At 45.6% G+C, this 14450-nt stretch overlaps 1 protein-coding gene across 4 annotated transcripts in view; it reads right to left on the minus strand.

Moving 5' to 3' along the window:
- ST8SIA6 (ST8 alpha-N-acetyl-neuraminide alpha-2,8-sialyltransferase 6) overlaps positions 1–14056 on the minus strand; it is a 55055-nt gene extending 40999 nt beyond the window's left edge. For 2 of the 4 annotated variants that reach the window (XM_045002933.1, XM_045002932.1), the window contains exons 1-2: positions 13932–14056; positions 13422–13529 (exon numbers count right to left, since the gene is read on the minus strand). In XM_045002933.1, coding sequence (XP_044858868.1) covers positions 13422–13529; positions 13932–14026 — 203 coding nt within the window. In that variant the 5' untranslated portion in view covers positions 14027–14056. The other 2 variants (XM_045002935.1, XM_045002934.1) reach the window with 2 other exon arrangements.
- Between the last annotated feature and the right edge of the window lie 394 nt (positions 14057–14450).

Below are 14450 nucleotides of genomic sequence, written 5' to 3' on the forward strand. Positions count from 1 at the left end.
GCAGAAAAATAAGTGAAATACACTGATTCACTGTTCCTCTCTTTTGTTTCTGTTGTCCCCGTTACTGCTGTGGTTGCTAAAAATTATTCTTATACTGCAGCAGTTCAAAGCACAAATGGGAACACAGTCTACGATTAATTGTATAAAAACCATCTTAAAAAGAGAAACAATACTATCAGCCAAATGCATGCTACCGGTGCAAACGGTCATTGCTTATAACCAGAGATATGGGACTGGATGGAAGTGTGAAAAGGAACTGTGCTAAGGACAGATCTTGGAATATTCAATAAAACCTTGTGATTCATCTACTTGCTTGGATGCTATCACTATGGAAGAACACAGTCACAAGTGTTAGGACACTTACAGCATACGAGGGAGGAAAAGCTGCTTCTCCAGAAAGATGAAGGGGAACATACATTGCAACTGGGAGATGTAGTCCCCAGCTTGAGTAGACATACATGAGCTAGCTCTGCACAAAATTAGCAGCGTGGCCATGTCAGCACAGGTGGCAGCTTGGGCTAGCTACTCACATAGGTACCCGGGGGGGTCAGGCAGGGTTGTACTCAGGCAGGCTAGCTAATGACACCACCTATGTAGCCACAGCCACACTGCTCTTTTTAGCACACTAGTTTGATCAAAGCTAGTGCAGGCATGTCTACCTGACCTGGAAATTATACCCCTGGCTGCAGCGTAGACTTGCCCAAAGTTGTAAGGGAGCACTTTTTAAGGCAGACATCCTCACAAGTCAGCCAAGGAGAACTGAAGACGTAGGTGCCATTTATCATTTCAGTTAAGCTGGTGTAAATCAGAACCTTTTCCATTTATGTACATGGAGCTTAAGTCTGATCAGCCTAATCAGGCCCATGTCTGTTATATACTGACTGTTTGTATCCACCGGCACAGAAAGTATTATCCACAGCAGCCTGGGAGTTCAAAACAGGACAAAATACAAAAAACAGAAAAACACACACAGCCACAGAGGATCCAACAGCAGCTGTTCCTTTTTACAGCTGATCATATACATGGGACCCTCCTCATCACCTGCTGACAGTGTTTTTTCAGAGATACACAAAAGCCATTGGTAATAATTGGTCATACTTTGCATTAGTTGGTTTCCACATAAAGTAAGGCTGGTTCAAAGTCAAAGTTGATACACTGCCATTGGCTTGTAGCTAGAACTCAAATGCTTGTGTGAAGCCTGTTCAAACAAGTTCTGAAAGCTGGCCAGCTAGGTCTCCTGTCCAGAAGAAATCACGCTCTGCCAGGAAGAGCCAGTCAGAAAGGTGATCTGACATGGCATTGTTTCAGGTAGACTGACCATCTGAGGCACAGCCCATCATAACATTAACACATCACTATGCAAGAACTGTCTTTGGTTCTGTTCACCCCAGAATGGCCACTGGGATGATCATGGGCTAAGCTTAAGAGCTTTACCCGGAACTTAGTTGGAACTACCAAATGTTTGAGGATGCCAGCCTTCCTGGTGTCCACCAGAAAGAGTCTCCTTGTATAAAAGTCCTTGTTCTACAACAAACCAGGATCAGTTAGAAGAGCTGAGAGGCAGTGGGGTGCTCCGTGCCACCGCCCAAGCTTTCTGAAGGCTGTCATCTGCTTCCTGCTCAGCCTGGAACTGTTCCCTTGAGGCTGGAGACACCAGTTCATCCTTAGACTATGGACTTGGGCTTGGTCCCCTGCGGAAGCGAGGTAGATGATGAGGTTGTTTCCGTTGACAGTGAACCGCTCTCCGCTGGTGCACTAGGTGATATTTCAGGCTCTGGCTGAGCCTCTTGTGTAGGGTTGTCTGCTGCTTCTGCCAGTTCAGGCCCGCTGGTGCCCTCTGGCATTGGAGTGGTAGATGGGTTTGCAAGTGCGGGTGTCAGTGCTGGCAATGGTTCTGGTGCTGGTTGCTTTTCCAGTTCCGGTTCTGGGACTGGATGCACTATGGCTGTTTCAGTTGTTAGCAGGGGATCCGGTTCCACCACCTCTGTCTGGGTCTGTGGTAACACAGTCGGGGCCCTGGTGGACGGCTCAGGAACAGGGATGGGTGTGAAAGCTTGCTTGGCCTGGCTGCGGGTGACCATTCCCACCCTCTTGGCCAGCTTCACCTGGTTGGCCAAGTCTTCCCCCAGTAGCATGGGGATGGAATAATTGTCATAGACTGCAAAAGTCCACATTCCTGACCAGCCCTTGTACTGGACAGGCAATTCAGCTGTAGGCAAGTTTAAAGATTTTGACATGAATGGGCGAATTGTTACTTGGGCCTTTGGGTTGATGAATTTGGGGTCCACTAAGGATTGGTGGATAGCTGACACTTGTGCCCCGGTGTGTCTCCATGCGATAAACTTCTTCCCGCCCAGTCTCAAGGTTTCCCTTTGCTCTGAGGGTATTTGAGAGGCATCTGGGCCTGGGGATCTTTGGTGTGATGGTGGTGTAATGAACTGTACTCGATTGGGGTTCTTGGGGCAGTTGGCCTTTATATGTCCCAGTTCATTACATTTAAAACATCCCCCAGCTGACTGGTCACTGGGCTGAGGTGGGTTGCTGGAAACTGGTGAGGTGGGACAATAGGGTGTCTGGGGCTTTCCTTGGGTTGTAGTTTTTTTCTTTTCTGCCACTTCCACCCATTTGGCTCCAATCTCCCCCGCCTCGGTTACAGTTTTGGGTTTCCCATCTAGGATGTACCTTTCTATTTCCTCAGGAACACCCTCTAAGAACTGCTCCATTTGCCTTAGGAAGGACAGAGCTTCCAGAGATTCAGTACTTGCTCCTGATATCCAGGCCTCCCAATTCTTTTCAATGTGGTAGCCATGTCGGGTAAATGACACATCGGGTTTTCACCTTAGGGCTCTGAACCACCGATGGGCATGCTCAGGGGTTAGCCCCATTCTGATTCTGGCCTTGGTTTGAAAAAGTTTATAATCGTTCATTTGTGCCTTAGGCATTTCAGCTGCCACCTCTGCTAAGGGTCCACTGAACTGTGGCCTCAGCTCTATCATGTACTGGTCTGTAGGGATGTTGTACCCATGGCAGGTCCTTTCAAAATTTTCTAAGGCCTCAGTATCATCACCTGCCTCGTAGGTGAGGAATTTTCTGGGATGGGAAACAGTACCTGGAGAAGGGTTGGCTGTTCCATCCTGCTTAGCCTTTTCTAATTCCAGGGCCTGCTAGTAGGCTTCCCTCTGGATCTCCAGCTCTTTTTGTTTCCTCTCCATCTCTCTCCTGTGGTCAGCCTCTTTGGCTTTCTCTTCTGCTTCCAGCCTAGCCATTTCCTGTTTAACTGTTTCCTTGGAACTCATTTTTCCTGCTTTCTTGTGCTGGCCACACCCCTCTGCAGCTCACTAACTGGGATGCCACAGCTCAGGGCTACTTGGTTAACAGAGACTTTCTAATTAGCTATACCCGAGAGGTAGAAAGAAAGAAAACAATTCAGCTTGTAAATGCCTTTTGCTGGCTGTTTGCTCACAGCTTGAAGCCTCTTAACAAAGACCCTTGTTAAAAAAAAAAAAACTTAACACCTCTACCCTCAGGCTGCTTTACAAGCAGCTAGAGGAAAAAAAAATATCACTGGCTTTTGATTCTTAAAAAAAAAAATCCCTCCGCTACCACCATGTCAAGGTTTCCTCCCCTCACTCTGAACTTTAGGGTACAAATGTGGGGACCTGCATGGACACTTCTAAGCTCAATTTACTAGCTTAGATCTGGTAAAGCTGCCACCAGCCAGAATTTCAGTGTCTGGCACACTTTCTGTCCCCCCAAAACCTTACCCTCCCTGGGCTGCCTTGAAGGACTTCACCAATTCCCTGGTGAACACGGATCCAACCCCTGGGATCTTAAAACAAGGAGAAATTAACCATCCCCACTCCTTTCCCCCACCAATTCCTAGTGAGTCTAGATCCAATCTCCCTTGGATCTTAAAACAAGGAAAAAAAATCAATCAGGTTCTTAAAAAAAAGAAAGCTTTTAATTAAAGGAAGAAAGAGGTAAAAATTATCTCTGTAAAATCAGGATGGAAAATGCTTTACAGGGTAGTTAGATTCAGATAGCCCAGAGGAAACCCCGTCTAGCCTCGGGTTCAAAGTTACAGCAAACAGAGGTAAAAATCCTTCCAGCAAAAGAAACATTTACAGGTTGAGAAAACAAACATAAGACTAACACACCTTTCCTGGCTAGTTACTTACAAATTTGGAACATGAGAGACTGATTCAGAAAGATTTGGAGAGCCTGGATTGATGTCTGGTCCCTCTCAGTCCCGAGAACGAACAACCCCCAAAATAAAGAGCACAAAAACAAAGACTTTCCTCCCCCAAGATTTGAAAGTATCTTGTCCCCCTATTGGTCCTCTGGTCAGGTGTCAGCCAGGTTTACTGAGCTTCTTAACCCTTTACAGGTAAAAGAGACATTAACCCTTATCTGTTTATGACACCTGTCCAGAAGAAATCACGCTCTGCCAGGAAGAGCCTGTCAGAAAGGTGATCTGATATGACATTGTTTTAGGTAGACTGACCATCTGAGGCACATCCCATCATAACATTAACACATCACTATGCAAGAACTGATGTTCTTTCAAGGAGTGAACTTCAGCTCTATACAGAGAGCCAGCACGAGGGCCTTGGCCCTATTTGGTCCCACTTAAGCATGATCAGTTTCAAGCAAGTTGCTTTCCACCTTCAGATTCACAAACTATTCCTCCCTGTTGGACAAAAACAAGTCCAAAATGGCTGCCTTTGTGGTTACTTCCTCCACCTTCTGAAACAAGAAGTTGTCCCCAATACATTCCAAGAACTTACTGGACATTTTGTGTTTTGCCGTATTACCTTGCCAACAGATATCTGGGTAGTTAAAGTCCCCCATTACTACAGGTCATGTGTTTTGGATTTCTGTTATCTAGAAATGCCTCATCCTCTTCTTCCTCTTGGTTTGGTGGTTAGTAGACCTCTGCTTTTCTCCACTTTTATCTTCACTGAGACTTTCCACTGGTCTGCCTCCGACCTCCTTCTGAACCTCAGAATGAGCATATATATGCTTGATGTACAACACAAATATCTCCTCCCTTTTTTCCTTTTCTGTCCTTCCTTGAACAAGCTGTACTCCTCTATACCAGTATTCCAGTCATGAGATTTCTCCCACCAAGTCTCCGTGCTGCCAATTAAGTCATAATTTATCTTAAGTACTAATAGTTCCACTCCTTCACATTTCTCCTCCAAAATGCAAGGAGTATGGGGAATAAACAGACACCACTCACACCACCTGGTTCCTCCTGTCTGACTTTCTTTCACAGGTACATGCAGGCCACATTCCCAGCAAGTTACCAGAGTCAAGACACCTACCTGACCAGGTCCCCCACAGGTGCAGGCAGAGGAATACCTAGCAGTGGCATTGGCAATGTGCCATTTTCCTCCCGTTGCGGGTTCTCCCTTGTAGAGTACCAGCAAGTTAAGGGGGAGAAAACAAACCCACCTACCCACACTCTCTCCATCTGCTGGTGAGCTCAGCTGGCTAACTCCTTTAGTCTCCCATCTGCCTTCATCTTATCAGTGACTGGCAACATCTGTGGTTTTTAAGGCCTGTGCCCTACACACAGCTGGAATGGATCACTCACCCCTTCTCACTCAGCCCTCACTGATCAGTGGCCTATCCAAAAAACTCCATGGCTCTCACTTCAAACAGTCCTACTAGAAATCAGATGCTCACCCACCCAACCAACCCTATGATTCTAACTGCAGGACAACCTAGCCCAGACAGTCAGCAACCTAGCCTAGATTTCACATACACCAAACACAGAAAACCAGCCCAGTGTCCTACCAAACTCAATGGCATGTTCCCAGTCTCTCCCCCGCCCAAGTCTGTATAGCATAGAGAATTATTAACTATATATAGTTATTGCTATTGCTTTAATTTAGGGGAATAAATAAGACAGAAGTGCCCTTGAGCTGACTAACTACCTTAGTCTCTCAGGTGCCTTTGTCTTCATACTACTGTATATGTGCTTCTTTCTACCAGATTTGGCTACTGAAAACTGGCAGCCTGTTTGTGAATATTCTTGTGTCTTATCTTCTCCCTAGTAGACACATTTAATTTTGAATCTTTCACGGTGTGTTAGTTGGGTTATTAGAAACCAATAATCCACTCTTCCATAGTAAGGGTGTTATGAAACTGTTAACTCTGCCACCAAATTAAGTGAATTAGATAATGAGAATACATTGATGTTTTTAAGGTTCATGACACTTTGATTAATAAGGCAATACACAATCTAAATGCTTTGTGAAATGGACTGTAAAAACTACTTTATCAAACCACAGGAGCACTATTTGCCATATAATATTAATAATGGTAACTGTGTAAAAGGCTGATCTTTCACTCCTTACTCAGGCAAAATTCCCATGAAACTTTAGCTTGGATAAGTAATGTTACAGCAGGTCCTAAATATCCTTTAACTCAATGGCACTTTGGTAGTCCTTCTGTTGCACTGAACCAGTGTCATATTTAGTATCAATATTTTTTCTTTATAAAATCCATAAACTAGTCAGAGAACATGGCAAACAATATTCACAGTCTACTAGACTAGTGAAGAGAATATAATAAGGTGATAATACTGAAATGGTATTATAACAATACACACTCGACAGAATGACAGACAACAACAATTTCACTTTGGCTAAGTGGACTGGAAGAGGCTGAGAAACCGCTCGTTGGTGTCAGAACATAAATGTGTCCTGGCAGTATCTTACAATAGAGCTTCTATTCATTTAGACATAGCAGGTACACTAGGTATGTCCTGGAAATACACGTCTCAAATGGATCTGCACATATCATTGGGGAGGGAAGTTACAAAACATTAAGACAGCAACAAAATTAGTCAGCAAGGGTGGCAGCTCTGCTAATCTAAACTGCAGTTTATTATTTGTATTACTAGGTTACGATTCATAACCTTGGTAATCAGCCAATCCCACCCTCCACCCCACCGATACAATATTTTGACAGAAGAAAGAATGTATTGGACTCTATAGCATAGGTCATTATTATCACGATATAGTTATTTATTCCCTAGCCCTGAAAAATGATCTGCTATTGTAGAAGAAAAAAAATGGAGAAAACAAGGCTGTGATACAATGTATTAATTAAGTCTACCTTATCCTCCCTGCAAACATCTCCTTTCTCCCTGCTTACTCACAGCTCTTCTAACACCTTCGCCAATTATCCGACCAACCCAATGACGCAGGTCATGTTTGTTACAAAACAGACTTTTGTGTTGAAAAGATAATGATGCTCAAGACAAAGAAAATATTAAGAGGTGCTTTAAAATTGGTGCCACGTAGTGAGTGGTGGCTGGCCAGCTCTTTGCTGCCCAGTCATCATTTCTATTAACCTAAAATCTCTGCATTAGTTGTGTTTTGAGAAAACTGTCTTCCCCTCCACCGGCATGGGCTGATCTTATTTATCTGCTTCTTATTCTAGTTGGTCTTTAAAGCAAGGTTGCTGCTACCAAGAAGGGAAGAGGTTGGTGTGAGACAGTGGGCGTGGGAAAGAGATGTCTGACTAATAGCAATAGAATGATGACTTTAATAATGGAGAATCGTAGGGAAGATTTCCCTGATGTTCTGCTAACAGTGAGATGAATTAGGCTCTGAAATAATCTCCTAAGAGAAGTGGCAGAATCCCCATTGCTTGAGACTGGAAAAACTAGACTAGGCAAAGCACTAGAAAACGTCCTGTAGGGAATAATTCTGTATTTTTTAGGGAGATTGACTAAGTGATCTAATAGGTCCTTTCCATATCTACCTTCTATACCAGGGGTGGCCAAAACTTACTGACCCTCTGAGCCACATCTGACAATCTTCAGAAGTTTGAGAGCTGGGGTGTGCTGGCTGGGGCTTGGGGCTTCAGCCCCGTGGGAGGTACCTGCCAGGACTCAGGGCTTCAGCCCTGCTCCTGCTGAAGACCCGAGCCCCGGCAGGTGCGCCCCGCTGGGCAGAAGCCCTGAGACCCCTCTATCCCTGCTGGACAGAAGCCCCTACCCTAGCACCCTGCTGCACAAGCACCCCCTCTTCCCTGGTAGGTGGAGAATGGCAGGGGAGCAGATGTGGAGGCACCGCGAGCAGCACTTAAGCGGTAAAAGAGCCACATGTGGCTCACGAGCCACACTTTGGCCACCCCTGTTCAGGTGAGGCCAGAGTACACTGGCCCTTTAAAACTGAGGAGGGGAGTCTCCAGGGACTGTACTGCAAAGATGGTTGTTGTGAATTTCCCCCAGAGACAGTGAGAATCCGCATGGCTGCTTTGTGCTGTGCCTGCTGCATTTCTGGGAAGAGCCTGGATTCCCAGCAGGCATATGGGCAAGGAACAAACCCCAGGGAGAGGTCATGTTCTGTTTTTGGGGTTTGAGTCAATACTTTAGTTTGGTTGCCTTTTGGACCTTGCCGCCAGACTTCTGGGGAGGAGTTCTCCAGAGGTATGCCTAGGAAAGAGACACATGCCACTTGAGGGAGAGGCCATAATATTTGTTTTTAGAAGACTCCATCATCATGGCCCTCTAGGGACACCACTTGGCTGCATCCACCATCCATGAGGTCCCTAACAATGATCTGACTCTATCTGGGGGATAGCTGGTAACACCCCATCAACATTTGCCTTACAACTGAGATTAAAAACCTATCACTGGTCTTCCCACATGCCTCCTGTCCCCTCTATTTCTTTGCTCTGGTTGTGACTGTGCTAATAGCAGGTTAAAATTGACTAGACTCCCATTCACTGAAGCATTCAGTCTACCAGCACTTCCAATTCAACGTGACACCATTGCTTAGCCCACAGAGCTCAGTGGCAGGAAAGCACAACACAGAAACTAGTGGGGAGGAGGAAGAAAACAACATAAGGAGTTAAAAGGGGGGAAAGAAAAAGAAAACACAGAGTACATAAAGTGGAGAAGAGAGAAGCAACAAATACATAAAACCTCAACAGAACAGAGGACATCTGAGAAACCACTTACTAGTAACTGAGAGCAGGAAGGAATGAGAAAACAGGCAGAGAGGGAAAGAACACAGAAAAGGGAAACCAGTGACAAGAACACAAAAGGAGTTCACACAGACTGACCAAATGCTCCACATTGTTAACATTACAGGTTTTGTTGCATCTAAACTTAAAAAAACTGAAGACATTTCAAAGACCTAAATTCGGGCGGGGGGGAGTTTGTTGTTATAGTTCTCCTGGCATCCAGCCAGTAAGGCCATGAGGCAGTGTGCCTCAGTTTCCTCATTCACACACAGTAAAGCAGGTTTTTTTTTCTTTTTATGGTTTCTCTGCTGTGATAAGCTTTAAACTTATTTACAGGTATTTGTAATCAGTCACTGGCTTTTCTTTCCCTCTAGTGTTCCCTCTGTGTGGGCTCTTAATTTAATCATGTTTCTGGAATTTTGGTGCCTTAGGATCTGGCAAGATAGGTGTTCAGGGGATCCTGCACATTAGCTGGCCCTTTGGGGAGCGATCTCCCAACCCCAGGACTGTACATATGTAGAAAATTCAGCTTCCCTTTTGGGGTTACCCTGTGTTTCCCCCTTTCCTGCCCGCTAGAGGGCGGTGATCTGTGCTTTTTGGGCCGGATGTATTTACCCTTTGATCAGATTCACCCTTTTCCAGCAGCTTTCCCATAACTGCTCTCTGTGTCTCACTAGCCTGGGGGAAAGCACAAACACACACACACCCCGCCCCCTCTGTGAGTTGGGTAGTCTGTATTCTGGCAGACTACTGCCTGGCAATTTCCTGGTCTCAACTCCTCTGCTGTTAGAGGCGTTGGAGCTGCATCTTGATGTAAAGAGACACAGTTACTTTCCAAAAACTTATCAGGAACAGCATCCTGAAAAATTGGGACCTGGCTTGGGGTACCCTCCATCACCCTTTTCTCTGTCCCCAAGAAGTCACCTGTGTGACCCCTCCCCTCCAGGAGGTCAGTTAAACAGTTCCTTCTCAAAACCTGGGTCACAGGCTGAGTGCCTGGGTGCACAGATGCTGACCCAGCCATCCTCCTTGTGTTCTGGGCATCCTGCCCCAAGTGACTAGTGAGGAGACATTCCTGTACCCCCACTATTCCTTCCCCAGTTTCCTCCTCTGGGCCTCCTCCCATGACACATTTATCTGTGTTCTCTAGGAAGGGTTCTGTCTTTCGTTCAGCTGCAAAGCTCTGACAGCTAACAACGGGGACAGTTTCTTTAATTACAGACAAGCCTCTCCTGCCCCTGGGCCTGAGGGCATGCTGCCTTCTGCTGGGAAGGAGCTAGTCTCAGCCCCTCCCACAGTTGGAAGCACCCTGCTTCCCTGTGTTACAGTGTCATAGGAAACCTCACCCACCTCGGGTTTCTGAGACCCCTTGCCCCTTCTCTGGGCTCTCCTCTGGGACACATTGTTCTATGCTCCCTAGAGCCTGTTTTGCGCCTTTGGTTCAGCTGCGACCTGCTGGCAGCTAACAACCTGGACAATTCTCTCCTTGGCAGGCATTACACCCTCATTCCTTCCTGTGTGCAGCTTCCTCCCTGGCTGCCTCTCTTTCTTTTATCTCCAGTTCTTTCAGTTGTAGTAATCTCTGGTGCACCCTCTCCTTTTCTGCAGACTGAAACCTAAAAAGCTCCAACTTTGCAATTGCTTCACTGCTTTCACTCATTTTCCTGCTTTCCTGTTCTTACTTCCCTTTCCCGAAATAAGCAAACAGGAAATAATAAAACTGTGACCTCCTCCTGACTGTTCTTAGTCACTGCACTTTTGACTCACTTAAAATCACAAATATCAGTGCTTAAAGTGTGAACTTCACGTGGAGTAACAAGCGATACAGCAACAAAAGCTCGCTGCACCACTGTGACGTTCCCCTCTGGTGTTACCTGGACGGGTGATCTGCTAGGCCTCTCCAATCCTTGAGTCTGGGAGCAGCCTTACCCTGCTCTGCTGTGAGAACCCCCACAGCCTCTGGTATGTAAGCTGCTCCTGGCTACTTGCAAGCGAATGACACTAGCCAATATCTCCAGTCCCAGACACAACCCTGGGAACCTCTGTCTTGCAGCAGTTATGCCCACTGGACGCTGCAAGTTTATATAAGTTAATCAATTTAACAAAGAAATTTATATGTACCAGGCTTGTTCTCCCAATGCAAACCAAATGCACTGCTTCAGGTAGAATAAACAAAACAGATTTATTAATTATAAAGGCAGATGTAAGTGATTATAAGTCAAAGCATAACAAGTCAGGTTTGGTCAAATGAAATAAAAGCAAAATGCATTCTAAGCTGATCTTAACATTTTCAATGTCCTTAAAACTTAGATGCTTCTCACCACAGGCTGGCTTTTCCGTCAGGCTCTCCCCTTTGATCAGCATTTCAGTCGCTTGGTGGTAGTGGTGTTTGTAGATGTAGGTGGAAGAGAGAGAGCATGGCAAAATGTCTCCCCCTATTATCCTGTCCTTTCTTCCCTCACAGTTTTGCCCCTCCCCTTCAGAGTCAGGTGAGCATTGAGTAGGGAGTCAGGAGGGGAGGGATAGCTCAGTGGTTTGAGCATTGGCCTGCTAAACCCAGGGTTGTGAGTTCAATCTTTGAGGGGGCCATTTAGGGATATGGGGCAAAAATCTGTTGGATGATTTAATTGGGAATTGGTTCCCCTTTAAGCAGGGGGTTGACTAGATGATCTCCTGAGGTCCCTGATATTCTATGATTACCCATCAAAGTGCCCAAAGGAAGGGGTCAAGTATCAGAGGGGTAGCTGTGTTAGTCTGGGTCTGTAAAAGCAGCAAAGAATCCTGTGGCACCTTATAGACTAACAGACATTTTGCAGCATGAGCTTTCATGGGTGAATACCCACTTCGTCGGATGCAAGACATTTGCATCCGACGAAGTGGGTATTCACCCATGAAAGCTCATGCTGCAAAACGTCTGTTAGTCTATAAGGTGCCACAGGATTCTTTGCTGCTTTTACAAAGGAAGGGGGTGACTCCCTCAAGGGTCTAACAGATTCTTTTGTTGCTGCCTAAGCTAGTGTCCCTTGTTTCTGTGAGGCTGGGCTGGGTTTGTCCCATCTGTGCCCTGACAAGGTGTGAACTGCCTCTCTGTTCTTGGAGAGTTTTTGCCTGAGCTTGCTTTAAGCCACAAGGATTCATGTATATAGTTATGAGGCTGAAAATGTAATTATAACCTATAACCTTACTATAACATTGCTGTAACAATTACTATAACATCACTATAACAACCATGCTCAATGCATTATGAGCCTTCCAAAGACACCCAACATGACATACTTTGCATTGGATACCATACACTCATTTTATAAAAATGAACATGGGGGTGTATGGTGTTCCCCTGAGGTACAGAATGTCACAGGGGGCAGGGTTTATTGGTAAGAAATATTGAATTGTCCACATTTACACAGTTAGAATGAATAGTAGGACTATCTCCATTTGTATTGACTGGGAAGAAAGCATTTGTAGTTTGAACCAAAAATTTCAGTTAGACTCTTTGGGTGAAATCCTGGCCACACCGAAATCAATGGGAGTTTTGCCATTGACTTGAATGGGGCCAAAATTTCACACTTCAAGCTTGAAAGCCAATTGCTAAACTCTCTCTAAATCATTGTGTGGCTCTTTGGTCACGGTACCTGTTGAGATATGGATGCTAATTAGAACAGCTGTAATGTTAATATGGCTAAATTAAGTAAAATAAATAGTGGGGGGAAAAAAATCCAGATAGCAGTAGCTTTTGAATGACTAATCTATCAATTCTGCTACCCTGCTACCCTTACCCATGGTGAGTAGTACCTTATGCTGTGAGCAATCTCGAATAACACTGAGTGGCAAAATATGGTTCTTAGTTATAAACATTCAAGCACTTATAAAATGACTCCTCCTCCCAGCTTATTTTATTGACTATTTAATACCCTTATTAAACATTGTGATATAAATTAATGGGCATGATAACAAGGATCCACAAAACGATTCAGAAACAGCAGGGCACTTGGGACTAAATCATGAGACTACATGTGGAAGAAGATGCTACTCAGTGTGAGTAAGGGATTTCAGAATCTGGCCCTAAGCTGATGTATTTTAAAAGGAGAAATCCACATTATGAACAAAATGTATGAAGATGAATTTAAAAAAATAAATAAATGACAGACACATTTTTGAAGAAAAAGGGAAAAAATGCTCAGAACAAATTATAAAGCACTCTTTGCTTTGCTACACAAAAGCAGCCACAGATTGACATTTGATGATACCCAGTATGGAGTAGTCCTTTTATTACATTGCAAGCCAATTTTCTTGTTCTAAAATGCTTTAAACATCTCTTTTGATCAAGGCTTTATAAAAGCAAATGGTAACTACAGTGAATTCTTGCTGTATAGAGCATTAATACCACAATCATAAATAATCTGAATACTAAATAAGAAATAAATAGCCTGTACCTGTTCTCGGTTTGAGTAGCAAGCTGGACAAATGTTAAAGGGGACCTGAGTTTTCTCAGCCCTTTAGGTGTGACATCAGTAGCTGATTTGGCCTCCTCCTCCCAGCTCCTAGTAAGCAAGAAGGAAAATAAAGTTGTCAAACACTGTAATGAAACGTTACCATGCGTGAACCGTTCCCTCTCCATGAATCATTAATACACTGCAAAGCCTGAGAGCCAAAATAGATCAGGAAAAGCCGAGCGAAGGTTGTTCTGCTGTTGTTGTGTCTAGTGTATAAAGGGGATTATAAAGTCACACTCCTTATTTTCCAGCTGCATTTCAGAGGCTAGAGTAGCTGATCTCTGGCATCCCACCTCCTCCATGCATGGAGCCCACCTTCCAGCCAGGTATCAGTATCATCCACGCAGCTGCCTGCTTCCAGCCAAACCAAAACTCTGCCCCACCTACACTTGGGAGCTGGCTTTGGACGCCCGGATTCTTTGGGATTCACCCCGCTGCAAGTCTCGCTACCTGGCGCTGAGGGACCCGTCTGCTGTGAGCCAGAGCAGGCACACGAAGAGAAGCAGGCTGCTGAGCATAGCGATTAAAGCAATGACTGCCCGCATCTTGTGACTGCTCCGAGCAGCTGCACAGCCAGTCTGAGCGGGAGCAGCGCCCGCTGCAGCTAAGCCGGCCCCATAGTATTTAAGGGAGGCAGAAGAGGGAGGCGGTGATAGCAGCCACAGGGGCTCTCTGCTGCGCCCCACCCAGTTCCGGCGTGTGGGGCCCAGTGCTGCCACCTTCCCCCAGCCACTGACATCAGCCCACCAGCCTGAAGCATCCTCCTTTCCCTCCCGAAGTCACCAGGGGCTGCACCGCAGAAGAGCTGGGTGTAGCAGTGAGTGATTGCATCCTGTCCCTGCTCTGCTCCAACTCCCCATGGCAAGCATCAGCCCCCTCTCGGGAGGGGCTGTATCTCCCAGGCAGGGGTCCATGCACCTGCCAGCACGGGGCGCTGGGGGGGGGGAGGTGCCAGATAGCCACAGCAAA

Source organism: Mauremys mutica, chromosome 2, assembly GCF_020497125.1.
Source record: "Mauremys mutica isolate MM-2020 ecotype Southern chromosome 2, ASM2049712v1, whole genome shotgun sequence".
Lineage (NCBI taxonomy): Eukaryota > Metazoa > Chordata > Testudines > Geoemydidae > Mauremys > Mauremys mutica.